The sequence below is a fragment of the Danio aesculapii genome, chromosome 6 (assembly GCF_903798145.1).
Source record: "Danio aesculapii chromosome 6, fDanAes4.1, whole genome shotgun sequence".
Taxonomy (NCBI): Eukaryota; Metazoa; Chordata; class Actinopteri; order Cypriniformes; family Danionidae; genus Danio; species Danio aesculapii.
Window position 1 is genome coordinate 9,690,735 of NC_079440.1, and position 27,313 is coordinate 9,718,047.

The 27,313-nt window shown below is 36.7% G+C and overlaps 1 protein-coding gene across 2 annotated transcripts in view; it reads left to right on the top strand.

Moving 5' to 3' along the window:
- Nucleotides 1-13,309: 13,309 nt before the first annotated feature.
- Nucleotides 13,310-27,313, top strand: part of erbb3a (erb-b2 receptor tyrosine kinase 3a) — a 74,894-nt gene continuing 60,890 nt past the window's right edge. The window contains exon 1 of one of the 2 annotated variants that reach the window (XM_056459421.1): nucleotides 13,310-13,955. In XM_056459421.1, coding sequence (XP_056315396.1) covers nucleotides 13,853-13,955 — 103 coding nt within the window. In that variant the 5' untranslated portion in view covers nucleotides 13,310-13,852. The remainder of the gene's footprint in view (nucleotides 13,956-27,313) is intronic. The other variant, XM_056459420.1, reaches the window with a different exon arrangement.

The window sequence follows — 27,313 nt, forward strand, 5'->3', positions numbered from 1 at the left end:
AAATATTAGGCTGTTCTAAATAAATGTATTCAGCTTTCAGATGATGCAAAACTCTCAATTTAAAAAAAAGAAGACACTTATGATTGGTTTTGTGGTCCAGGGTCACATATGTATCTAAATTACGCTATCGTATTCCAAAAAATGGATATATATAATTTGTAATTCGATTATGCCACATTTTGAAGTGCCGTTATTATGCTATTTCAGATACTACTTTTCATGTAAAGTGGGATGTTTGTGAAATGTAAATGTTTCGATTTTTTTGTACACAAAACTATCATACTCGAATAAATTTGTTCAAAAGTAATCTAAAAGTAATTAGATTACCTGAAATGTGTAACATAATCCAATATTTAATTTCCATCTAGCATTACTTTAAATTACTACCTTAAAATGCGCATGAATACTTATTAAAGGGATAGTTCACCTCAAAAATTACAATTCTGCCATCATTTACTTACTCTTCACTTCTTCAAAGTCATTTGTTCTCCTACTTTGGAAGTGGATTGGTGCCAGCAACCAGCATTCTTCAAAATATTACTCATAAAGACACTCATAAAGGTTTAAAACCACACGAGGGAGAACAAATGAACCATTTTTGGGTGAACTATCACTTTACAAGTTTACAAAATAGAGCAGCAGTTTCACTGATTCCAGAAACATCCATTATTGTTATTTAAATATGCCAGAATATTAGAAAATGGTGTTCTCTTTTTCAGTAAATGAAAACTGCGATGTTTTAGCTTTTCGTTTAAGTTCAAAACGGATGGAAGCAAGGCTAGTGTTTAGATAAAAACGAATGTTGTCTTGAGCTTGTCTTGCATCTGTGTTCCTGCATCCCCCCTTGCCTAAATCGTAAGTCAAACGTGGGACTGTTGCGTAGTCCAAAGCTGTAAATAAAGCTTTTTTCCAATCAAAAACCCCCTACGTTGTTGCAGAATTGACTTGGCTAATTGTTGCATGATTAAAACCGTATTGTTCCGTAAAAATCTCTAGCATTGTCTGCATGGCGTGCATGCTGTGCTGTAAGTCCAATAGATAGATAGGTAGGTATGTATGTAGTAGGGCAGCACTATATATCGTAAAATGTATCGCGATAATAGTATACGCAATATACGTATCGCAGACATGTGCGATAAATGACATTTATTTTATGCATTAGTTGTTTATCTAAATTTGATGACAGATGGAGCCTTACAATCTTTAGCCCCGCCTCCTCGTTAGTTGCTGTTCGGCTATTGGTTGGAGTGGCCCAAAGCTGCTAAAAATAAACACTTATGGTGGGAAATGACAGCAGCCAATATATTGTTAATATTATGGTTATCGCGATAATAGTATATATGCTGTTATCACGATATATACTTATTGCAATATACTTATCTTATAATATACTTACAATATAATTTTTGCAGACATGTGCGATAAATTACATTTATTTTATGCATTAGTTATCTAAATTTGACTAATCAGATGGTGATCTTTAGCCCCGCCTCCTCATTATATGATGTTCGGCTATTGGCTGGAGTGGCCCAAAGTTGCCGAAAATAAGCACCAATGCCCGATTCGCACAGGGCTTCAGCTTCAAAGCTTGACGGAGGGCCTGTCTGAAGTTAGGACTGATGCGTCCGTCATAGCAGCGTCAGCCAATAAAATTTATCCGCAATCGGCTACTGAGCTGGGGTATTTGCATAAAGCGATCTGATTGGCTGACGCTTCCGTTGACGCTTGAAAAGTTGGAACGTTCCTAACTTCTGCAGCTAGCAACGCTGCTGAAGTGGCGCAGACGGATACACAATTTAGTTCGGCAGCACATAATGTCACCCATTCAAAGTGAATGGCGGGAATGGGGCCGTAATATCGGGAAATGACAGCAGCCAATATATCGTAAAAATTATCGTTATTGCGATAATAGTATATATACTTTTTTCGTGATATATACTTATTGCGATAAGCTTATCTTATAATATACTTAGCATATATATATTTAGTTCCGCCTCCTTGTTAATTGCTGTTCTGCTATTGGCTGGAGCGGCCCAAATGCAAACATAGAGCTGAAATTAAACACTAATGGCGGGAAATGACAGCAGCCAATCAGAGTCAGAATATCTGCTGGGGTTTCACTCACTCATAGTGTTTTAAAGACTAAAGGTTTGCACCATGACACCGTTTTTTTAGTCTGAATTAGAATGAATTCGATTTGAAGCATATCTGTTATCTTAATATCATTAAATAAGTAAAGGATTTAAAAATGTAGCTAATAAAAATTGCGTTTCTATCAAATGAAATATCATTATCCAACACTTAACAACAGCACTGCATGTTTTTCTAGTATTGTGCAGCCCTAGTAGATAGTAGGTAGGTAGGTAGGTAGGTAGGTAGGTAGGTAGGTAGGTAGGTAGGTAGGTAGGTAGGTAGGTAGGTAGATAGATAGATAGATAGATAGATAGATAGATAGATAGATAGATAGATAGATAGATAGATAGATAGATAGATAGATAGATAGATAGATAGATAGATAGATAGATAGATAGATAGATAGATAGATAGATAGATAGATAGATAGATAGATAGATAGATAGATAGATAGATTGATTTGCCACTGACATAATTAGTTGCTTGTTGTGACACTAAACCTATAGATATCTGTGCACAATTTGAACCCTATTACTAAACAGCACACACATGTAAAGTCTTGGTATGTCAGTGGTTTGTGCTGAACTGCATTATAACGCATCTTCTTCTGTGTTAGTTACCATGTTTCTCAACATATTGACATATCAACCCAATGAATGTGAATTTCTGTGCGTTCTCACACATTCAGCGTTTATTCGGGATTCGTGTACTTCAGAAACAAGCACATGTATAGATATAGATATTCAGGTTTTCTTTTGCGCCCAGTGCTGATGTATAATTCATAGTGCTAACATGATATCTGCGTGTTGTAGGCTTCGTGAGCAAATGGAGACTCAAATGCAAACATGTTTTACTGTACATACAACACAGCTAGTTATCCTGCATTGCCTACATCTCTGGAAATGATTAAGAAAGCACTTCTGTTTGAATTATTAGCATTATTTTTATAATAAGATGTTTTTATATGTAACAAGTTATTATTATTAATTAAGTTAATATTAATTACATAGTTATATAATTATTAAAAACTTAATTAGTATTAAGTAAGTTATTATTAAGTAAGTTTTTAATGATATATATATATATATATATATATATATATATATATATATATATATATATATATATATATATATATATATATATATATATATATATATAATAAGTTATTATTGTTTTTTTTTATTGGGGGGGGTTCCAGTATTTGTTCACCCAAATTTAAATGGTCTCACTATTTGCTCACTTCCACCCTATTTCCAAACTATTTATGAGTTTCTTTCTTCTGTTGAACACTAAAGAAGATACTTTGAAGAAAGCTGAAAACCGGTAACCATTGACATTCATAGAAGGTAAAACAAATACTATGGAAGCCAATGGTTACCAGCTTAGTGCTAACATGATATCTGTGTGTTGTAGGCTTCGTGAGCAAATAGAAACTTAAATGACAACTTGTTTTACACACAGCACAACTACTTATCCTGCATTGTCTGGAAATGTTTAAGAAAGCACTTCCGTTTTAATCAGGATTATTAAGTTATTATTGTTTTTTTGGATTTGCCAATAGTGTTTTAGTCATCTGTTTAAGGGATAGTTCACCCAAAAATCCAAATGTGCCCAGAAAGCCTTTTTTGTTTTTAAACAGATGTCTAATAGACGTCTAAACATAGTCGTCTTGTCTAAAACAAGGCTAAATTTGGGCTGTCAGTGAAAATCTAATAGACGTCTAAGAATAGGCCAAAACTAGACTAGTCGTCAAATAAACAGAAATGAATGACTACACATATAAAGTCTGTCTATTTGATGACTAGTCTAGTTTTGGCCTATTCTTAGACGTCTATTAGATTTTCACTAACAAGTTTAGCCTTGTTTTAGCCAAGCTGTCTACTTTTTGATGTCTATTAGACGTCTATTAAACACGAAATTGTTTGCTGGGTACTCACTATTTTACTCACCTTCAAGTGGTTGCAAACCTTTATGAGTTTATGAGAAGTTACTTTGAAGAAAGCTGAAAATCAGTAACTATTGACTTCCATAGTAGACCAATACAATAGAAGTCAATGGTTACAGGTTTTCAGCATTCTTCAAAATCTCTTTTTTTTTGTGTCTGACAGAAGTAAGAAGCTCAAACAAGTGAATAATAAGTAAATGATGATAGGATTGTCATATTTAGGTGAACTATCCCTTTAGTTGGTTTTTATTTGATGAACTATGTATTTTATGATCATTTTTCATCATCATTTTCAAATATTATTATTTAGAGGATCGATTAGCAGGAAAGTACAGTTTTCCCACCTTAAATATTAAGTATTAAATGCTCTAAATAATAATATTTTAACACATATGTACACTTTAAGGTAATGGCAGATTTGTAAAACAGATAATAACTCAGAAGTGTCCTGTTAATCTTTTTTCCAGAGGTGTATGTTGCTAATCTGTCAATCATGAATCAAATACTAACCCAGTCTGTTCGTATGCTTATTTATTTTTGCAATAAAATTATTAGTTTGCTTCTTTTTACAGTCTAAACTTCTTAAATAGACTCTTACCTTTCAAAAAGGCGAGTCTTTTCAACATTCTGTATTATTTTGAGTGCTGGATTGGGAGAGTTACTAAAACAATTGTCAAGTAACCTCAAATCATCCATATGCTTGGTTATCGTAACACTCGGACAGTATTTCAGCATCTAATGCAAACAGTAATACGTCCGCAAGGCCGTTTCTACACAAGTGTGCAGTGTGAACCGTCCAGTCTGTTAAGTTTTGTGGCCTTATCTTCTTATAAATGTGTGTTTGGCAAGGTTATTTATTAACTGGGTCACTGAGTTACTCGTTTTAGTTGGTCTGGGAGCAAAAGGGGTTAAAAACATCTCTAATACATTGATTTTGTTCTTTGCATTGAATAGTTTGTGTGCTTATCGAGTAGCTAGGGTCGAAGTTTTTAGGGTTTAAGTTTGATCTATATATTTTTATTTATGTATTTATTTCGGTGAGTGTTTTGGTGAATGTGTTTTTACCTTCGTGTGCTTATGGATTTTCTTTTTATTTATTTATTTATTTATTTTATTTTTGTTGGGTAAATCATTTTGATGGCTTATTATACAGTGTCAGTGAACATAATCAACGAAGGGGAAAAACGATTGAACAAATAGATAGAAGTCTTAGAAATCATGAACGAAATGTTGTAATTATCTGTTACAGTAGATTATGAAAGATTATTGTTGATTATTATGATGTAGACACCAAAATCTTTCTCTCCCTCTGATCCTTTGACTGTAACACTACACTCAAATAAATAAAAAAACCTGGAAACTACCACTTTTCTTTGTTGTGTCCTCTTTTTTGTCTCCTTTTATTATCGAACAACCCTGAAATTTTGTTGTTAAATTTTGAGGAATAAACTGAAAACAAAAAAAAGTTTACTTTATGCTTAGTACTTACGCTCACCGGCCACTTTATTAGGTACACCTGTCCAACTGCTCGCTAACGCAAATTTTTAATCAGCCAACCACATGGCAGCAATGACATGCTCAAGACCATGCTGCAGTACATGCCGAGATCAGAATGAGGAAGAAAGGTGATTTAAGTAACTTTGAATGTGGCATGGTTGTTGGTGCCAGACAGGCTGGGCTGAGTATTTCAGAAACTGCTGATCTACTGGGATTTTCATGCACAACCATCTCTAGGGTTTACAGAGAATGGTCTGAAAAGAGAAAATATCCAGTGAGCGGCGGTTCTGTGGGTGCAAATGCCTTGTTGATGCCAGAGGAGAGAGGAGAATGGCCAGACTGGTTCCAGCTGATAGAAAGGCAACAGTAACTCAAATAACCACTCGTTACAACTGAGGTCTGCAGAAGAGCATCTCTGAACACGCAACACGTCCAACCTTGAGGCGGATGGGCTACAGCAGCCACTCCTGTCAACTAAGAATAGAAAACTGAGGCTACAATTCGCACAGGCTCACTAAAATTGGACAATAGAAGACTGTAAAACCGTTGCCTGGTCTGCTGAGTCTTGATTTCTGCTGCAACATTCAGCAGGTAGGGTCTAAATTGGCATCAACAACATGAAGGCATGGATCCATCCTGCCTTGTATCAAGGGTTCAGGCTGGTGGTGGTGGTGTAATGGTGTGGGGGATATTTTCTTGGCACACTTTGGGCTCATTAGTACCAACTGAGCATCGTGTCAACGCCACAGCCTACCTGAGTATTGTTGCTGACCATGTCCATCACTTTATGACCACAGTGTACTCATCTTCTGATGGTCACTTCCAGCAGGATAACACACCATGTCATTAAGCGTGAATCATCTCAGAATGGTTTCTTGAACATCAAAATGAGTTCACTGTACTCAAATGGCCTCCACAGTCAACAGGTCTCAATCCAATAAAGCACTTTTGGGATGGGGTGGAACGGGAGATTCGCATCACGAATGTGCAGCCGTAATAATGAGCTTTGGTAAGCGCCAGTAAGGATCAAGTCTAATCCTACATATAATTGCAGTTTAAGCAAACAGCATTATTCATTGCAAAGGTGTCAAAAAGATCAACTCTGCTCTTAAACTTCTTCTAATATTATGATGTTACTGATATTATCACCTATTGTAAAAGAGTGTGAAGACATTTGTCACTTGTGTTTTTCACGCAAAATATCATCTTGCTTTTCCAAGGGGGGGGCGACACGGTGGAACAATGATTAGCACTTTCACCTCACAGCATGAAGGTCACTGGTTCGAGTCCCGGCTGGGTCAGTTGGCATTTCTGTGTGGAGTTTGCATGTTCTCGCCGTGTTCACGTGGGTTTCCTCCGGGTGCTCCAGTTTCCCCCACAAGTCCAAAGACATGCGGTACAGGTGAACTGAGTAAGCTAAATTGTCCGTAGTGTATGAGTGTGAGTGAGTGTGTATGGATGTTTCCCAGAGATGAGTTGCGGCTGGAAGGGCATCCGCTGTGTAAAACACATGCTGGATAAGTTGGCAGTTCATTCCGCTGTGGCGACCCTCAGATTAATAAAGGAACCAAGCCGAAGGAAAATGAAAGAATGAATGAAACTGACCGTAGTGTGTGTGTGAATGCGAGTGTGTGGGTGTTTCCCAGTGATGGGTTGCAGCTGGAAGGGCATGAGCTGCGCAAAACGTGCTGGATAAGTTGGCGATTCATTCTGCTGTGGTGACCCTTGATGAATAAAGGGACTAAGCCGAAGGAAAATGAACGAATGAATGTAATGTGATTCTTTCTTGAAAAAATATGATGAGGTCTTTCATGCTACTAGAATTGTATTTATAGATACATTTTTTTACTCTGCTATTTTTATTGGATTATTATTATTATTTATTTATTTCATGTACTTAATTTTTTGGTTTTGCTCTTCAATCCTGTTTATCCAAATGTGTATATTGTGTAAAAGAACTGCTCTTTTATTCATTCATTCATTTTCTTTTCGGTTTAGTCCCTTTATTAATCCAGGGTCACCACAGTGGAATGAACCACCAACTTATCCAGCACATGTTTTACGCAGCAGATGCCCTTCCATCTCTGGGAAACATCCATACACTCATTCACACTCATACACTATGGAATTCACCTGTACCGCATGTCTTTGGACTGTGGGGGAAACCGGAGCACCCGGAGGAAACCCACACGAACGCAGGGAGAACATGCAAACTCCACACAAAAATGCCAACTGACCCAGCCGAGGCTCGAACCAGTGACCTTCTTGCTGTGAGGCGACAGCACTACCTACTGCGCCACTGCGTCGCCTGCTCTCTTTTACTGTATACTTTATTCATTCATTTTCCTCCAGCTTAGTCCTTTTATTCATCAGGGGTCGCCACAGCGGAATGAACCGCCAACTTATCCAGCACATGTTTTACACAGCGGATGCCCTTCCAGCTGCAACCCAGTACTGGGAAACACCCACACACACTCATTCACACACACTCATACACTACTGCCAATTTAGCTTACCCTATTCACCTATAGCGCATGTCTTTGAACTTGTGGAGGAAAACAGAGCACCCGGAGGAAACCCACGCCAACACGGGGAGAACATGCAAACTCCACACAGAAATGACAAATGGCTCAGCTCTGGGACTCGAACCAGCGACCTCCTTGCTGTAAGGCGACAGTGCTAACTTCTTCTTTTAAGTAAGTTCTTCTCTTTTGCAGTTTCTCAATTCGGCCAGGAGAGGGCAGAACTATTGTGAAAACACCTTTTTTACAGTCGACAGAAAACACACATTATCAGACACATTTCAGTGTGGAAAATACATTCATTCATTCATTTTCTTTTCGGTTTAGTCCCTTACTTAATCTGGTCGCGGAATGAACCGCCAACTTATCCAACACATGCTCTACACAGCGGACGTCCTTCCAGCTGCAACCCATCTCTGTAAAACATCCATACACACTCACTCACACACATACACTATGGACAATTTAGCTTACCCAAATTCACCTGTACCGCATGTCTTTGGACTGGGGGAAACCGGAGCACCCGGAGAAAACCCACGCGAACGCAGGGAGTGTGGAAAACATTCAAATTAAAAACATATACTCTTATTTCAGCATAAATATGTTTTTGTCGTGTATAATATTCATATTTTCATATCATGATGTATATATAACCCTCACCTGTCCTGCTCAAGTGTGTGTGTGTGTGTGTGCGTGTGTGTGTTTGTGTTTGTGACAGAGAGCTCAATCAGGGTGTGTTCTGGCCCATGATGCTGTTTGCTGGTGAGATATTAACAAACACGGAATGTCTCCCAGATCCATAAAGAGGCGGTTTCTTCACTGAGAGACTCGTAAGAGCACACTTTATAGAGCAGAATAAAGCCTTCACTACAGCTGCTGGAGGACGACTCACTGTGTGTCTGTGTGTGTCTGTCCGTCTGCGTGCGTCTGTATGTGTTTGTGTGTGTCTGTGTGAGTGTATCTCTGGTGTTATGTGAGTGTGTGTGTGTCTGTCAGTCTGTGTGTCAGTCTCTCTGTTGTGTATGTGTGTTTGTGCGTGTGTGTGTCAGTCTGTGTGTCCTTGTGTGTGTGTCGTGTTTTTCTGGTCTTTGTGTCTCTCTGTTTGTTTGTTTGTTTGTTTGTTTGTTTGTCGTCTGCCTTTCTGTCTACTGTTACTCTCTCTCTCTCTGTGTGTGCGTGTGTGTTTGTGTGTGTGTGTGTGTACTTGTTTGTTCAATCAGTTCTTCTCTCTCTCTCTCTCTCAGACCGGTGCTTCAGGTAGATCTGGTCTCTAAAACCTGTTGATCAACTGAAGCTGCTCCTCTGAACACACACACAGGACGACTGCTGGAAATCTACCAGTATGAACACAAGTTTCACAAGTTTGCTCAGTGGTGAGTACTGTCTCCTCGCAGCAAGAAGGTCACTGGTTCGAGTCCCGGCTGGGTCAGTTGGCATTTCAGTGTGGAGTTAGCATGTTCTCCATCTGTCTAGGTGCTCCGGTTTCCCCCACTAGTCCAAAGACATGCACTATAGGTGAATTAGATTAACTAAATTGGCCGTAGTGTGAGTGTGTATGGGTGTTTCCCATTACTGGGTTACAGCTCGAAGGGCATCTGCTGCGTAAAACATATGCTGGAATAGTTGGCGGTTGATTCCGCTGTGGCGACCCCAGATGAATAAGGAAATTAAATGAATGTATGTAAAGCATTTAGCACAGGCATGTGTTTTAGGAACTGTGTGGAATAAATAAAACTAAAAATAGAAGGTACATTATTCATTCATTCATTTTCTTTTTGGCTTAGTCCCTTTATTAATCTGGGGTCGCCACAGCGGAATGAACCACCAACTTATCCAGAATATGTTTTACGCAGCGGATGCCCTTCCAGCTGCAACCCATCACTGGAAAACATCCATGCACTCTCATACACTACGGACACTTAAGCCTACCCAACTCCTCGTAAAAATGATAACTGACCTAGCCAAGGCTCGAACCAGTGACCTTCTTGCTTTGAGGTGATCGTGCTACCCACTGCGTCGCCAAGGTATATTATAATTTGTTAAATGTTAACTTATTTAAATTTCTAAAAATTACATTTTGTTTGTTACAAGAAAATGTGTAATATTAAAAATGCACACTAGAATGTAAAGATAAATTAATAACGTAACTATTGTAAACTTGTCATTGACTAGTGAGTAATGGAATGATTTGCCTTAATCTGAATAAGACAATAATATGATTAAAGTGTTTACATGAGTTGCTTTTTGAATGTTTTTTTCATGATCCGGTTTTACATGCTATAGCACATCATTTAATTAACGTCATTGTGTCTCCACGCTATCCACATTCCCTCCGGAAAGTTATGTAATTTTGTCCGTTTCATTTGTAATTTTCAACTTTAACTGCAGTTTCGCCCTTTCACTTTCCTTTGGGAACATTTCATGCATGCCCCCCGTGACAAACAACATATTGGATGCAGTGGTGGAAAGAGTACTGAAAAATCATACTCAAGGAAAAGTACCATTAAGCTTGCCCAAAAATGTATTACTTATAGGATGAGTAAAAAGTAGACCTTTCAAAAGTACTCGATTAGGTTGGCGCCAATAGCCTAGTGGTCAAGTGTGCCGACATATAGCACCAAAGTGCTCACGGTGACCCGAGTTTGATTCCCAGCTCGAAGTCCTATGCTAATCATTCACCTCTCTCTGCTCCCAGTGCTTTCCTGTCTGTCCTTCACTGTCTTATCACACTAAAGGTAAAAACTCCTCAAGTAGTGAGTAATGAGTATTACACTGTGAATGGCTGATGTGTGTGTGTAAACATCAAAAGAAAACATCCGTCATCTTCTCATCAGTGAGATTCAGTCTCTCGGTCATTGCGTGTAAAGATTTTGGACGTATACTTGGACACTTTTAATGCTTCCACACAGTTTGCTGCATGTCTTGAGGTAGTTCAGTATGATGTGAGTTTTCTTTCTATATGCGATTTGATTGGACAGAACTTGCAGGACTGATTTCTCTAATCCCCATAGACAGGCAAATATAAAGTAGTGACTTCAGGTTGAAGAAAGTAGTTGAGTAAAAGTATCAATAATTCAATTCACCATTATTTGTATAGCGCTTTTACAGTGTAGATTGTGTCAAAGCAGCTTCACAAAAAGATCATAGGAAATTGAAACAGTGTAGTTCACTTTTCAAAGTTTGTTCAGTTCAATACAGCACTAAAAATGTACTCAGGGGAAAGTAAAAGTACACATTTTGAAAAATACTTGGTAAATTACAATTTCTGAGAAAAACTACTCAAATACAGTCAATTGAATATTTGTAATTTGTTACTTTACACCACTGATTGGATGCGAGTATGAACTGCTGGAGGAGTGTAGTTTTAATAGAGTTTAATACCACTAACCCTATGGGAAAAAAACTCATCACGATGCAGGTGTCAGTGGTCCTTCACTGACTCAGTAGATGCAGAGAATAGTGTCAGACAGCTGTTTGTCTATGGATTATCCAGTCACCAAATGCGGTGAAAATCCTACACGGCGGTTTAATTGCAGTGTTTACATATACTGCACTTCAATATTGCCACTAAAATTGGCATACTTATACAGTTGTTTCCCCATCAGTGATGTACATTAGAGATTTATCTTACATCTAATGTTGATAAACAATGTTTATTTCAGGACTTTAATTTTATGCATGTTACCATACTGGTGTTTAGTATCTGTGTGAATGACACTGAGCAGCTTCTATATATTGATACACTTTTCTGCTTGTGGGAAAAGTTGATTGTGATGAGCATTGGTTCATTATGTAACTTTCTCATCACCACCTGCATGTGGGTGTGCTAATGTGTCTAACGGTGTTACAAAAGATGTTAAGATATTGGTAATTCAAAATACAGACATATTACCTCTATAAATTAATAAGATAAGGTAGTTTACTGTAGAAATGAGAAACTACTTTTACGGTTTGTACCGTATTTTTAACGGTAAAATACTGGCAACCACAGCTGCCGTTTTTTACCATAAATTTTACGGATTTATTTTTTACAGTGTATATATATATATAGGCACTTAGGATCCTTTGATTGGAGGATCGTGATTAGCTAAAATGAGCCAGCTGGGTCGATCATGAGGGCATACTCCTCTCGAAATTAGTTTAATATATTAAACTTCACTTAATCCGATTTAAGTTTAGTTTGATTATGACTTTATTCGGATTAAGGTAATCAAAAATCGCTGTTTACATGTTTGTATTCCAGTTTGTCTGTGTGTTTATTGTGTGTGTGTGTCTGTCTGTTGTATGTGCTTCTGTCATGTGTGTCTTTGTCTGCCATGTGTGTGTGTGTCCCCGTAAACTATTTATAATATACACTTTTGGCAGTTATTCAGTGGTTCAAATAATTTTTTTTATGTCTTGTTATATACGTTATGTATTTCATTTACCTTCAGCTTAGCTACTTTTTTAATCAGGGGTCGCCACAGAGGAATGAACCGCCAATTTCTCCAGCATATGTTTTACACAGCAGATGCCAGCTGCATATGTGAAACACACATATACTCTCACATTCACACACATACACTACAGCCAATTTAATTGATTAAATTCCCTTATAGCGCATATCTTCAGGACAAACCGGAGCACTCAGAGGAAGCCCACGCCAACACAAGGAGAACATGCAAACTCCACACAGAAATGCCAACTGACCCACCAGTGACCTTCTTGCTGTGAGGTGACAGTGCTAACCACTGAGCCACCCATACATTTATGTGTATTTATAATTATTTATTTATTTGTTTATTACCCAAATTGAAGCTAATACTTCACGATTTGCCTTTAATATATATTTAGTAAGTTCTTACAGCGAATACACCTCAAAATGTATAGTAAATCTATATTATTTAAATCAGTCGTTGTGTGTCTGAGAGTGATGTGCTGTGAACTCAAACACGGTGCTGTTCTGTGGCCATCTGAACTGAGGGACAACAAAGTGGCCTTTATGAGCCTGTGAGTCCAGAGCCATCAAAGAAACAGTGATAAACTAGTGGACGATACTGGCGCACAATGACAGCCTTGACTTGTGCACAATGAAACCCCTCACTCCAAAATCACATTATTATCGATACAGCCGAGCCCGGATGTGTGGAAATGGGTGTTTGCTCAGAGAGAGAGATAGAGAAATTCACCACAGTCTTCTGTAGTAGCTGTGCCTGCTGTCGAGTTGTCAGGAGTTCATTATTATGACTTGTTTACATGTTGGAAATAAATCACTGCACTGGCTTTGGAATCACACAGGCGACGTCACGCATGGTTTAGCCAATCAGCAGCGCGGAGTATCGCTCACCTGTCCTCGTAAACAGGTAACAAACATCGAGACAACATTCCTGCGCGCGACAGCTTTTCACTATCACAAACATACTTTGCCTCGTGTGTATTTAGATGCCTTTCAGACTTGTTTTGTGTTATATTATGTTTGTTTATGAGCTGACGTGTAGCGACTGAAAGATTTTATAGTCGAGCCAGGCTATAAACACATCGAAATGGACTACTTCATTCATATTATTGCTTTATCTATATAAAATTTAATATTTGAAACGTTTTGGGGAGCAAATAGGAAAGAAGAAAACAAGCGAACGAACGAATAAGGATTCCTGTCAGACTTTGGACAAGCCTAAGTGAAGGGAGCATCATCTCTTCAGCGCTCCTTTCGCCATGGATATTTAACTATCACCTGAGCCTGACGGATTGACTTCACATTAATAATATCCTGATGAAAATTATGAAGATGAAATCTGCTGCGCTCCAGATGCTCGCGGTGTGCCTCGCGCTCCGTTCACCAGCGCGCGCTCAGACGCAGGAAGGGAAACCTGAAGGTAAACCTGCTTTACTGTCACTCACGATGCACCTGTTTGCACCACTGAGGTAAAAGTTGGTTTTACATTCACACATTCAGACTTTCTCCTTAATATTATATTTTGCAGAAAAGTATTATTTGCAAATTTTATACAGGGAACTGTCGCCTCACTGCAAGAAGGTCGCTAGTTCGAGTCCCGGCTGGGCTAGTTGGCATTTCTGTGTGGTGTTTGCATGTTCTCACCGTGTTTGCGTGGGTTAACTCCGGGTGCTCCGGTTTCCCCCACAGTCCAAGACATGCGGTATAAGTGAATTAAATAAACTATGTGTGAAAGAGTGTGTATGGATGTTTCCCAGTATTAAGTTGTTGCTGGAAGGGCATCTGCTGTGTAAAACATATGCTGGATAAGTTGGCAGTTCATTCTGCTGTGGCGACCCCTGATGAACAAAGGGACTAAGCCCAAGGAAAATGAATGATAGGGAAATCATATTAGCAGCCAAAGATTATCGAAGTACAACATTGTTCACAGTCAATTAAATAGTAGTCATGTTGTTTTGGGCGGTTCATTCTGCTGTGGTGACCACCTGATAAATAGGAGATTAATCCGGAGGAAAATGAATGAATAATGTTGTTTTGAAGTCATACTTACATGTGATTTCAGACTGAATGTTCAAAGTACCCTGGTAAACAATATAGGGAGCGTGTTACAAGTTGTCACTGAACGAATGTGCAAATATAAAACCAACTGTACCTCAATGTTTAACCTTACAGGAAAGGCATAAAGGTTTTTTGAGTTAGAGAATGCTTACACTATTAAAATATTCTAACAGTTGGTGATGTCGTAACGATTTTGAGTTTCACAAAGAACGTTGTCATTAAAAAGAACGTTTTATAATATAAAGAATCTTGTGAGGAACATCTTGTAGAACACGTTCCATACATGTTAAAGAATCTGTATTTTAAGAATGCAGCATGACTATCTTAACATATATGCTACTTTAATACCAGTTTACAGTATATTGCATTTATTCCATTCAGGATTGCAAACATGTAAGTAATAGTAATAATCCAATTAAATTTACATATAAAATAGTGCATAAGAAGAATTCAGATGCAAAAGCATTTCAATTTTCTTCTAAAAAGAGCCTTTTTCCAAGACTCCTCCCAGCAGGCACAGGACATCAACATGACGTCAGATTCATGTTGTAACCCCAACATCATGGGAACGTTGCATTTTGTTTGGAAATGAAAACGACGTGGAAATGGTTGACATCAAAACCCAACATCAGGCCAACGTCAATGCTCAACGTCCAACCTAAAATCAACCAAATATCAATGTCTAATGATGTTACAGCTTGACGTTGGATTTTGGTTGCCATACCTGACAAATAAATGTCAGTGTTTGACGTCAATATGAAGTTGGTTTAAGATGTTGGCTCGACTTGGATTTTGATCACTTTCCATCGAAACCTAAAATTAACCAAATATCAACATCATTTGACGTCATTATTGGACGTCGGAATAACGTTGTCCTTAGATGCTGGCTAGACATTGAGTTTTGATCACCTGAATAATAATGTCTTATGACGTTGTCTTATGATATTGTGTACCTGCTGGGCTAAGTTTATGTTTAGTTATTTTACTTTAAAGGCAATGAAATGAAACCTATTCAAAGCCAAAGGACCTAATCTAACTAGGGCTGCGCAATATTGGAAAGATCTGACATTTTAATATTTAAGATTTCTGTGATTATATTTCACAATATAAATGAGCAACTCCAGCGTTATGCAGGGGCGCCGCTAGGAGGGGTAAAGTTAGGAAGATTCTAAGGGTCCATACATTTACTGGAGGCCCCAGAGACATTATCAAGGGCCCGCGCCAATTGATTTTATTTGATTTTACGTTTTTGCATTTATGAGGGAAAAGCTTCGTTCTGGATGTGACGTCTGTTATGGATGTGACAGATGTGAAATTGCCACTTGTGTGACTTTTGTAAATCAAAATCAGAATCAGAAAGAGCTTTAATGTCAGGTGTTCACACATACGAGGAATTTGTTTTCGTGACAGAGCTTCTACAGTGCAACAGAATAACAGAGACAGGACAAAAAACAGATAATAAATATATATTTTTTAAAATAGAAGTAAGTAGTGAGTGCAAATATACAGTATTGTACAATATACAATATTGTAAATATATATACAATATATATATATCAATTATAATTGTTTGAAAACCCTGACAGAGACATTTTTGAGTATTTTTAATGCACTGTAAAATACTTGCCTACACAAAAAAACGCAGAAACGGTTTTGCTATTTTGGCGAAAACTTAATTTCAAGGCAAGGTTGACATTTGCATGGAATTGCTCAAATACAATTTTCAGGGTAGTCCAGTTGCATTCAGGTACAGAAATGGGGAAAAAATCTAGTATAAAATAACACTGCAAAGACTTTACTGTAGAAATAGTTCAATAAATTTATTCTCTATAAAAGTTACAAATAGTAAAATTGTTTGTGCCTGAATGCTTTAAACTCTCTTAGGGCTCAAAAATGTGCAAATGAAGAACTTAGATGCAAAAACCTAAAAGCCATCTGAAATTTTTCTCAAAAATTAGTATCTTTATCAGGCTCTTGTGAGTATGTTCAGTAATGTCACTTTTATGGCAACGAATAAGTCTTTTTCCTGGTCTTTAAAGTAAAATATCTCAACATAAATAAAGGAGGCTGATAAAAATTTTCATTTTTGATGGAAATTTCAGTAGGCACTTGAAGGTTTTTGCAAATAAACTCTTCAGATGATCAACCTTTGCTTCATTATGGTTAAACTCTGCAGTAACTCAACAAATCGCATGTATTTTGAACTTTGCAACTATATAATCCCAATATAATATAATCATCCTAAACTAAATAATCCCAACTCAACAATGCAGATCCTGCGATGTGACTATTGCAGATGCACACATTGCGATATCAATGCTCAAACGATCTAAAATAACTGAACATATATAAAGGAGCCAGAGAAAAAATTATCTAATTTACGTACATCTCAAAACAAACAATGTGTTTTCAGATCAATATGCTTACACATTGCTTTATTTTGCTGCTTTGATAAATATCTCAGAACATTGTCAGCAATGTCTAGAGAAATTCAGCACTATTGTGTACAAGTGATGGAGATGTTTTTGTTTATCTTCGATTGTGAGTGTAAAAGTAGAGGTTTGTTTCCTGTACTAAATCACTGCTCGGTTCAAATAACAAGTGACTCAACCTGTAGACTTTGTTAAACCAGTTTCCTGACTCAACGGCTGTTTTCTGCAAGGATACAATCAGAGGAGTTTGAACTTGTGATGCCTTTGTTTTACAGTTCCTTGTCGAAAGAAAGGGTACAAAAGTTATCACTGGGGCAGTATAACCTTTCAAGCTGTACACTTTAGCACCTTATTTACTACTAAAGTGTGTTGTTCATTACATTAAACCTACAAAATAGGACCTAAATGGTATATATTAGTACCATTAGAAAAGGTATTTAATTTTGCATATATTTAATTTTGCTAGAGGTTTAGTTTGGTTTAAACTCAAAGGGCTCTATTTTAATAATCTAGGCACAGAGACTGAAGCGCATGGCGCAAAAGCATTAAGAGCGTGTCTGAATCCACTTTAGCTATTTTAAGGACAGAAAAATAAGCTCTGCGCCGTGGTGCATGGTTTAACAGGGTTGAGCTTATTCTCTTAATAAGTTATGGCAGTGTTTTCAGCATAAGGTGCATTAAACAAATCAGAGTCTTATCTCCCATTTCCTTTAAGAGTCAGTTGTGTTGTGACATGGTGCATTTGCTATTCACATGGAATTACATGGACTTTGTAAGAGGAAAAACTGAACGCTTTGCTAGTGAGAAAGCAGTTAAACAGACCATCTCTAGCATGAGGATAAAGAATGAGCCTCCTCCAATCGGCCTTTACTTTCTCTTTACTTTACTTTTACTTTTTACTCCTTTACTTTCGTGGATAAAGAAACAGTGTTGTACACACTACACTAAAGACATCCATTAGCCTACTTATATAATTTTGTTTGTTAAGCACTAAGATTTGCTTCAAAACTATTTCTAAATTCAGTTTTAATTTCCAGCAAACGAATAAATGAATAATAATAACAAAGTGTGGTCAAAAAACGGAGTTATATCCAAACACAAGTCCTATTCTCATGCCACATATGATGATGCATATGTCTCTCAATCTCGACAGGTGGACAAATCTAAACTTGTTTTTATTAAAACAAATATAAATATGCATATTATACATAATACTGCTAATAATAATACCATTATACAAATCTAAATCGTCTTGAATAAACTGAAAAAGCCCCCCAAGATGAGACATGGAGGCAGTGGTTTTTATATTTATATAGAAATTAATAATTTTTGTATATTTTAATCCTTTAATTTTTTTCATATGTAAAGATATTTGCATATAGCTGTACATCCTGTGTTTATTAAGCAAAGTGTACGCGTTTTGGACCTGCATCAGCGCAGGTCCAACACGTTAGTTAGCTTTAGAGCAGCTTTTAGTTGGTCAATGGCGCAGTCTGTTTCAGCTCCTCAAAATAGCAATGCACCAACAATGCGCCTTAACACACCTCCTTTTTAGAACAGCACACCCATGAGTCCACAAAGTGACGCTATTTAAACAACGTGGCACAAAAAGTGAAAATTACTGTTGCGCTAGTCTAAAAATAGCAGCAAATCTTGCCAAACACCTCTTGCGCCTTATTGCGCCAGCTGTAGGATAGGGCCCAAAGCCCAAAGTGGCTTTTATTCAAAAAGAGCATCTCGCTCTTAAGTATAGTGATGTGATGATAAATGAGTGAATAAATTCCTGCATTAAAACACAAATTAGCAAACTAACGAACTGTGTGCGCACAAACAACTACAGCTTATTTAACAATGCATATAGCCAGATATTTAATGCTGGAGATAACCAAAAATATAACATTTATTAATCAATATACACTCAAAAAGTAACTTCTGCTGTTTGTTCAAACTACATACTTAAAATGAGTTGAAACAGCACATTTCTTAAGGGTTTTTTGGGCCAACTTAATTGGTTTATGTTCAGTCCACTTAAATTTGTACAAATTATTCAGTAATTTAATCGATTGCACTGTAAATAAGAATACTGGGTTCCACACGATTCCTTCATGTTGTCCCAATACAAACCGATTAAGTTAACTTAATCGTTTTTACAAATTTAAGTAGATTGAACATAAAACAATTAAGTTATCCCAAAAAAAACTTAATAATTGTGTTGTTTCAACTCGTTTTAAATAAGTAGTTTGATTAAGCAGCAAAAGCCTTGAAAAACAGAGCAGAACACATCAGGTTTAGCTTGCACACACACACACACAGAGATAGAGAGAAAGAGAGAGAGAGATAGAGAGACTAGAGAGACGTGATTTGATGCACTGCTTGATCTTTGCCCTCAGCAGTAATGTTGACTAAGAAGGGTGGGGCACAATGGCATGAACAACAACAACAGGTGTATGTAGTTCAGATGATCTCACTGCGAACAGGTCAAACTAGTGGACCAAACGTCATCTTGCAGACCATTCGATTTGACTGCAACCCCCTGAATCAGCATCTCTTACAAATGCAGTAATAATAGCATTTAAATTAGCAGTAAATATGCAGAATAGACGTGCAGTAAATAATCTAGGCACATAATTGATCTCAGATTTCTTGTTTTGCATATGACTCATTTCAGAATTGCAGGTACATTTCAAGCATTTTCAATTCATTCATTCATTTATTTTCCTTCAGCTTAGTCCTTTATTTATCAGAGGTCACCACAGTGGCATATGTTTTATGCAGTGGATGCCCTTCCAGCTGCAACCCAGCACTGGGAAACACCCATTCACTCTCATTCACACACACTCATACACTATGGCCAATTTGTTTACCCAATTCACCTGTACCGCATGTCTTTGGACTGTGGGGTAAACCGGAGTACCCGGAGGAACTGTGCTAACCATTTTCAATTCTTTTTTTTCTTATATACGAAAATGTATAATTTACATCAAATTAAATAATGTAAAATAAGCAAATATGCTTATGTTCATGATAAGGGAACATTAGATTCTGTTACTAATTGTTTAACTTATTGTGAAACTTTTTAAACCACCACAGAGTTGATATTTTTCTCCATTTTAGGCTTTACACTGTCAAAAATGCTGGGTTCCTGCACACAAATGATTTGTGTTTGGGAAACATGAAGGAATTAATTTAGCTTGTTAGTCTTTACAAATTTAAGTGGATTGAAGATAAAACAATTAAGTTGTCAGAAAAAAACTCAAAAATTGTGTTGTTTCAGATCATAATTTTTTATGTATTTATTTAATTTTATTGTTTTTAAAATGTGGATGAGAAATTCACTGAAATATAATAAATGAGTTGACAAATAATGATTCTACACTGTAAAAATATTGCAGCTTAATTTGTATTGTTAAATCAAGTTAAATGTTCTACTCATGTTAACTTATATCAATTAAACATACTAGAAATATGAAGTTTTGTTTGTTTAACTTAAAAACATCAGTTAAAACCTGATTAACTTAATAAAACAAGTTTAACTCAGGCTCATTATTGATATCTACCCCTGTAAACATTTCTGAACAGTGCGAAATACGTCCCAGGAGGTCATTGTTTTGCAGTTTTTGTTTTCACAAATCCACCAGAGGCCGATGTGTACGCATTTTCAGATCTCAAATGTCTCTTGCGAGTACCATTCACACCTGCTCTTCGTAAATCCACCAGGCGCCGCTGGCGACTGACTGACTGACTGACCGATTGACTGACACGCCCTCCTCCTTACCCAAACCCAACGGATAGTGTTTTCAAAAGCCCTGATTGACCAGCGCTCACCCCCCTTCCTTAACCCAACCGACAGTGTTTTCAAAAGCACCAATTGACCTGCTGATTGTTTTTGTCCTACCTGCTTTCTGGAACATTTCCTTGCTGGACTCAAACCCTGTCGTCACGGTCAACTCTTCTCTGCATCTCAAGTCCACCGGCATACATGTTGAGCTACTGGGCAAACTGGTAACAGCGGTAAAGCCGTCCACACGGAAGTAAGCGGTCAGCTTGTAGCGCCAAAAGAAACAGAAGCCGTCAGCGGCGTCATACCGCCCGCTAGTGTTCGTTTTAAAGATGAAATGCAGCCATACATAGCTCTGGCTACATAATTGACGCTCTCCAGAAATGTATTTGAGGGTATGTTTTCACAATGAGCCTGTGTTACAAGTTAAAGTTTTTACAGTGTACTATTGGTCTATCCTAAAATATTCTGTACAAATTAATGAGAGAAGAATAAAAATGTCTTCCAGAGTTTCCCGCCATTTTTTCTATCAACGCTTTAAAGATTGTTATGCCTTTTTATTACCATTGTAACTGAGTTGACCAGAATGTAGGGAGAGACACAAAATATATTTTCATTCATTCATTTTAATTTCGGCTTAGTCCCTTTATTAATCTGGGGTTGGCACAGCAGAATGAACCGCCAACTTATCCAGCAAATGTTTTACGCAGTGGATGCCCTTCCAGCTGCAACCCATCACTGGAAAACATCCATACACACTGATTCACACACATAAACTACAGACAATTTAGCCTACCGAATACACCTGTACCACATGTCTTTGGACTTGTGGGGGAAACCAGAGCACCGGAGGAAACCCACACCAACACGGGAAGAACATGCAAACTCCACACAGAAACGTCAACTGACCCAGCCGGGGCTCGAATCAGCAACCTTCCTGCTGTGAGGCGAATGTGCTACCGACTGCGCCACCATGCAGCCCACACGACACATTTTTAATATCTGAAATGATAAATAATACAGAAAATAGATGTTTCCTGCAAACGTTTGAAGTAAACACACAGAAAAAGATGAAAATTAGACTCAATTGTTTCGTGATAATTGAAGCTTATAATTCAGGAGACAGAAACGGTCAAAAATAGGTATAATGACAGTCTTTAAATTAATATTTTATAACATACAAACATTATTTTTTAAGGATAACTTGATCAAATTTGTATTATTATTTTTTATTAAAGTTAGTGTTTTAGTATTAGTTAAGTTAAGTTAGTATTAGTTAGTATTAGTTAAGTTAAGTTAGTAGTAGTGTTTTATTAAAGTTTTTGATTTTAAAAAAGCAATAGAAGGTAAAATATACCTGCAATTCTGAAATCATTCATTATTTAGGGCTTATGTCAAAGGATTTAAAATGTCACAGTTCTTTCAGATCAATATTCTGTACTCCAAAATACACTTATCCAACCAATAATTCAAATTAAAATCACTTGTTTAGTAATTTCGTGAAAACTTTCCAACCATTTCCAACCTTCTTGTTTCATGCATTCCTGAAAGTGAAGGAAAATGAGTCATTTTAATCAGATCTTTTATTTAATTGTTTAGATTAATCATAATTTAGATTCATAGTTTGTTCCTTGTTATGAATCAGAATGAAAGCGTTCTCGTTCTGATGACTCAGTAGCTAAATGGAGGACAATTATCAGCGAATAACAACTTCAGCTTTGGTTTTCTGTAAAAAAGAAACTCCTTTGTTTTGGAATAATTGTGGTTTGTATGACATAAGCAAGAATAAAGGCTCCACAACCTTGAAAATCTGAACACAATGCATTTTGCTGACTTTGTAAATGGTAAAAGAAAATAAAATGGCCATCATATACTTGCTGACTTTACCAGAGGATCAGACTTTCATCAGATTGTTCAGAGCAATGCACATTTTTTATGTAATTGGTATTACTTATCAGGTTTTTTTATTGGTGGTTTTGGGGGGTAAAAATATGTAGATGTGTCCTTCCGGTTTCTTTGTTTTCTGTTAAGTTGTCCACATTATTGATTTGCTTTTTTTATCAGCCTTAGATTTTTATATATCATTTACATTTTTGGTTATATTTTGTTTATCAGCTTCCAAATATATTGTTATTTGTTATCTGTATCAGTCAGAATTGCATAAAATATCACTTCATTCATTCATTTTCCTTCGGCTTAGTCCCTTTGTTCAACTGGAAACATCCATACACCCTCACATTCACTCACATACACTATGGCTAATTTAGTTCATATATAGTGCATGTCTTTAAACTGTGGGGGGAAAACAGAGCACCCGGAGGAACAGAGGATGAACATGCAAACCCAAAATGTCACTTTAAATGTTTTAATTGTAAAGTAGTTTTACTACTGTATGTCAAGAATTTCATCCTCACTATGAAAACTCATAACACTCCAAACAAGCAGTGTTATCTTTTTCAATGTCATATTGAACACCACAGTGTATTTACCTAGCTAGAGGAGTAATGTTGAACACGCTGAGGTATTCTAGTGTACAGAATGTACTGTCTGCTGAATAGTTTTCATGGTGACTGATTGTCATTGTCAGTCATGTCACAAGAGCTGCTGAGGTGCATTTACGAAAACAAAAAACAGGACTGTGAAAGAAGTGTCAGGAAAAACCTGTGTTTATTAGAGATGCAGAGACAATGAAACTCATATGCAACACTAGAAACATGCTTTTAAGATGATCAGTGCTCTTGAATGGTACAAACCGATGCCCATAATACTCTCCGAATATTGCATAACGTTCCTTAAAAGCTGTGTAAATGTTAGCATGTAACATTATTGAAATAAAGTTTTTGGAACATTCTAGTAAGATTGATAGAAAATCATTCTTAGAGTGTTCATCTATTAAGACTGGAACATTAAAAATGTTTTAATAATGTTATTATAACCAAACAATAACGTTAAGATATCAGCTAAAAACTGACATTCTAAGAATAATTCCACAAAAATCTTTAAATTAATATTTTATGTTGGCGCCAATAGCCTAGTGGTTAGTGCGTCGACACATAGCACCAAGGTGCTCGCGGCGACCTGAGTTTGATTCCAGGCCCGGGGTCCTTTGCCGATCCTTACCTTATCTCTGCTCCCCACACTTTCCTGTCTCTAATCTCCACTGTCCTATCAATAAAGTCATAAACCCCCAAAAAATAATTATTTAAATTAATATTTTATAACATACAAACATTATTTCTAAAGAGAACTTGATTTTTGAAAAGTAATAGAATGCAAAATTCTGAAATCACTCATTATTTAAGGCTAAGGTCAAATAATTGAAGCTCTCACAGTTCTTTCAGATCAATATTCTGTACTCCAAAATACACTTATCCAACCAAGGATTCAAATTAAGATCATTTATTTTTATTATAACCAAAAAATAAAGATACTATATCATTTTGAATGTTCTAAGAACTTAAAAAACATTTTATAACATAATGGGAACGTTAAGGGAACATTGTTAGAACCTAAGATTGTTTGATGGCTTTATGTGAAATGTCAAAAGATTATGGCAGATGTTGACCCTTTGGCATTGTTCTGCAGACGTCAGTATGAGCAGAAGAGCGTTTGTTGAAGACTCCCACACACATCTGAAGGCCAAGAGCGTTGAATAGATTCACAAGCGCTGTGTGTGTAGCCTCTCTGTTTCTCCTGTCGCCTCCGCATTCACTGAACATTCATTTATGGAAATGCTCAGTTTTGAGCACTGCCAAACGTTTGGTTTACGTCAGATGTTCATTTCAGTGAGTAGCAAATAGTCGAGCAAAAATGTTACATCTTGTGAACATTTCGTTGTACGATTCAAAATCCATGTAATCTTATATATATAAATATATAATCTAAATACATACCTACCAACAATTTGGTTAAGAACGTACACCTTTTGATTTTTTATTTCATCTCTATATGATCAAATAAAGATGTTCTAACAATTAAAACAAATAATTATATAGCTCTAGATCAGGGGTGCTCAAACTTTTTCCTATAAAGGCTCAAAAACCAAGCTTGATTATAATATACCAAACCGTATTACAATAAAATTTCCAAGGGTAATTTCATAATTTATTTAGGTTAATATTTTAAAAAATAGAAATCGTTGCTTTAACTCATATTAACTAACACAATATAATGTTTTACATTTTATATTGAACTTATTGCAGTAAAAACAAAAACAATCCCATTTATAATAGAATGGAGTTCAATGCTGAATACACTAATCAAGCTGCTCCTTGCTGCCTTTACCTTGATTTCCTTGCAGATGACTTGTGCGTTGTCCTCTATCTGTCAAGGGACAGTATTTACATTTTAAAAGTCCAATTACAATATTTATTTAAATCATTTTATTTTAGTTGGTTTCTTTTTTGTTGCTCAGCAATAAAACAAAGAAGCAAAAGGTTACGTGAAATTCGAAATGACGATGATCTCTGTCAAAGGCTTTCACCCCAACCACCTCCCCATCATTCTCCCTTTCTATTCAGATGGGACGGTGGGCCAAATCAAAGGTTAACATTGGCCAACTCTGGCCCGCGGGCATCTCTGCTCTAAATATTCAGTTGCAAAAAAAGACTTAATAGACTTAATAAATTGACAGATTTAAAGAAAAATATTATAATATTTTACATTTTATATTTAAAAAACTCTTAGTAACAGCTTAACATATTTTGAAAACGATTTTAGTTAAAATCAACTGATAATTGACATCGTTCCCGATGTTCATGATCAAAATCTGAGCTTAATCAAAATAAAATGAATTAACATAAAGCACATTAACAGCTTACAATAAGCAACTTACGGTATATATTATTTTATTATATGTTATATATATATTATATTACATATATATATATATATATATATATATATATATATATATATATATATATATATATATATATATATATATATATATATATATATATATATATATATATATATATATATATATATATATACATTATTTATATTATTATATCAACATAGGCTCTATCTGAAAACATAGTCCTATACATTTCTGGAGATCATGAATTATGTACCCAGAAGTACGTGTGTCTGCATTTTGTCTTTAAAACAAACACTACGAGGCGGTATGACGTCGTTCCTTTTAATGCTTATCAGCTGACTGCTTACCTCCATGTGGACATCTTTCCCGCTGTTACCAGTTTCTCCAGTAGCTCAAAACGTACGTCGGCGAACTTGAAATGGAGAACGGAGTTGACTATTGGTTGGGTTTAGTGCAGGGTGAGGGAATCGGTCGGCTAGTCAGTCAGTCAGTCAGTCAGTCAGTCGGTCAGTCAGTCGACAAGCGGCCTCTGGTGGATTTACGAGAGAACAGTAGGCATGAATGGCACTGGCAAGAGAAATTTTAGATCTGAAAAAGCGTACACAGCGACCTCTGGTGGATTCATGAAAAGAAAAACTGCAAAAAGCGTAGCTCCTGGGATGTATTTCGGTCTCTCCAGAAATGTATATAGCGGTACGTAATCAGAATGAGCTTGGGTTTACTGTGAGCAAATGTAAATGTAAAATATTTAAACATCTAAGCAATTTTTCATTTGTAGTTTTTTTTTCCAGTTGTGTTATATACACAGTAATGGCAAATATCTGCCATTTTTCTGTGGGTTCTTGGCCCACCAGATTGGTGCCCATGCTCCTAAACACTGTGTCTTATTATACCTAAAGGTGTCTTATTATAGGCTTCATCTGTCACACAATGGAGCTGATGATCCACAAGCAGTTTATAAGATTAGTCAAGCAGGCAATGGTCAAAGCAGAGGTAAACAGATACATACAAATAATCCAGAATTGTGGTCACAAACAGGCGAATGGTCAACACAGGCGGCAAGGGATCAAAACGAGAAAACAAGGCAAGTGTCCAAAACACGGCTTGGCTAGACAAGACAAGAGAACGCTTCGTAGTGTTACAAGACAACAAGACTCAGCAAAGTCTGTGTGTTTGTGTGCTGTATATATGGTCCATGTTATCAGTCTTTGAACAGCTCCCAGCTGTGTGTGTGTAATCAAAGAAAAACCGGAACAGGTGTGAGTGTGTGGTGCATGACAGGACTTGTAGTTCCTTTGGTGACAAGATTGTAGTCCGGGTGATAGTGAATGTTCTCCAGTGATCTATCAGGGTTAGATTACTGGTGATCATTGCATCATTACAAGATATTTGCATAATGAAAAATAAAATCTATTATTAAAGGGTACTTCTTAACCTTAAACCCTTTTTAGATGCCATCAGATTTGTTTGTTTGTTTGTTTGTTTAGTGTTTCTTTTTAACTGCCATTTGTCATGTGAGATGTTATTTCCTTCATTAAAAAGTTATCATTCACCATCACTCGTCAACACCAGGAACTATTACAATTTGTTTACTACTTACTACAGTCATTCCATTATTGCGGTTTTGTAGCTTCCACTATGACATGCGCACATACTCACATTCCCCAACATGTGCCTGATAAATCAAA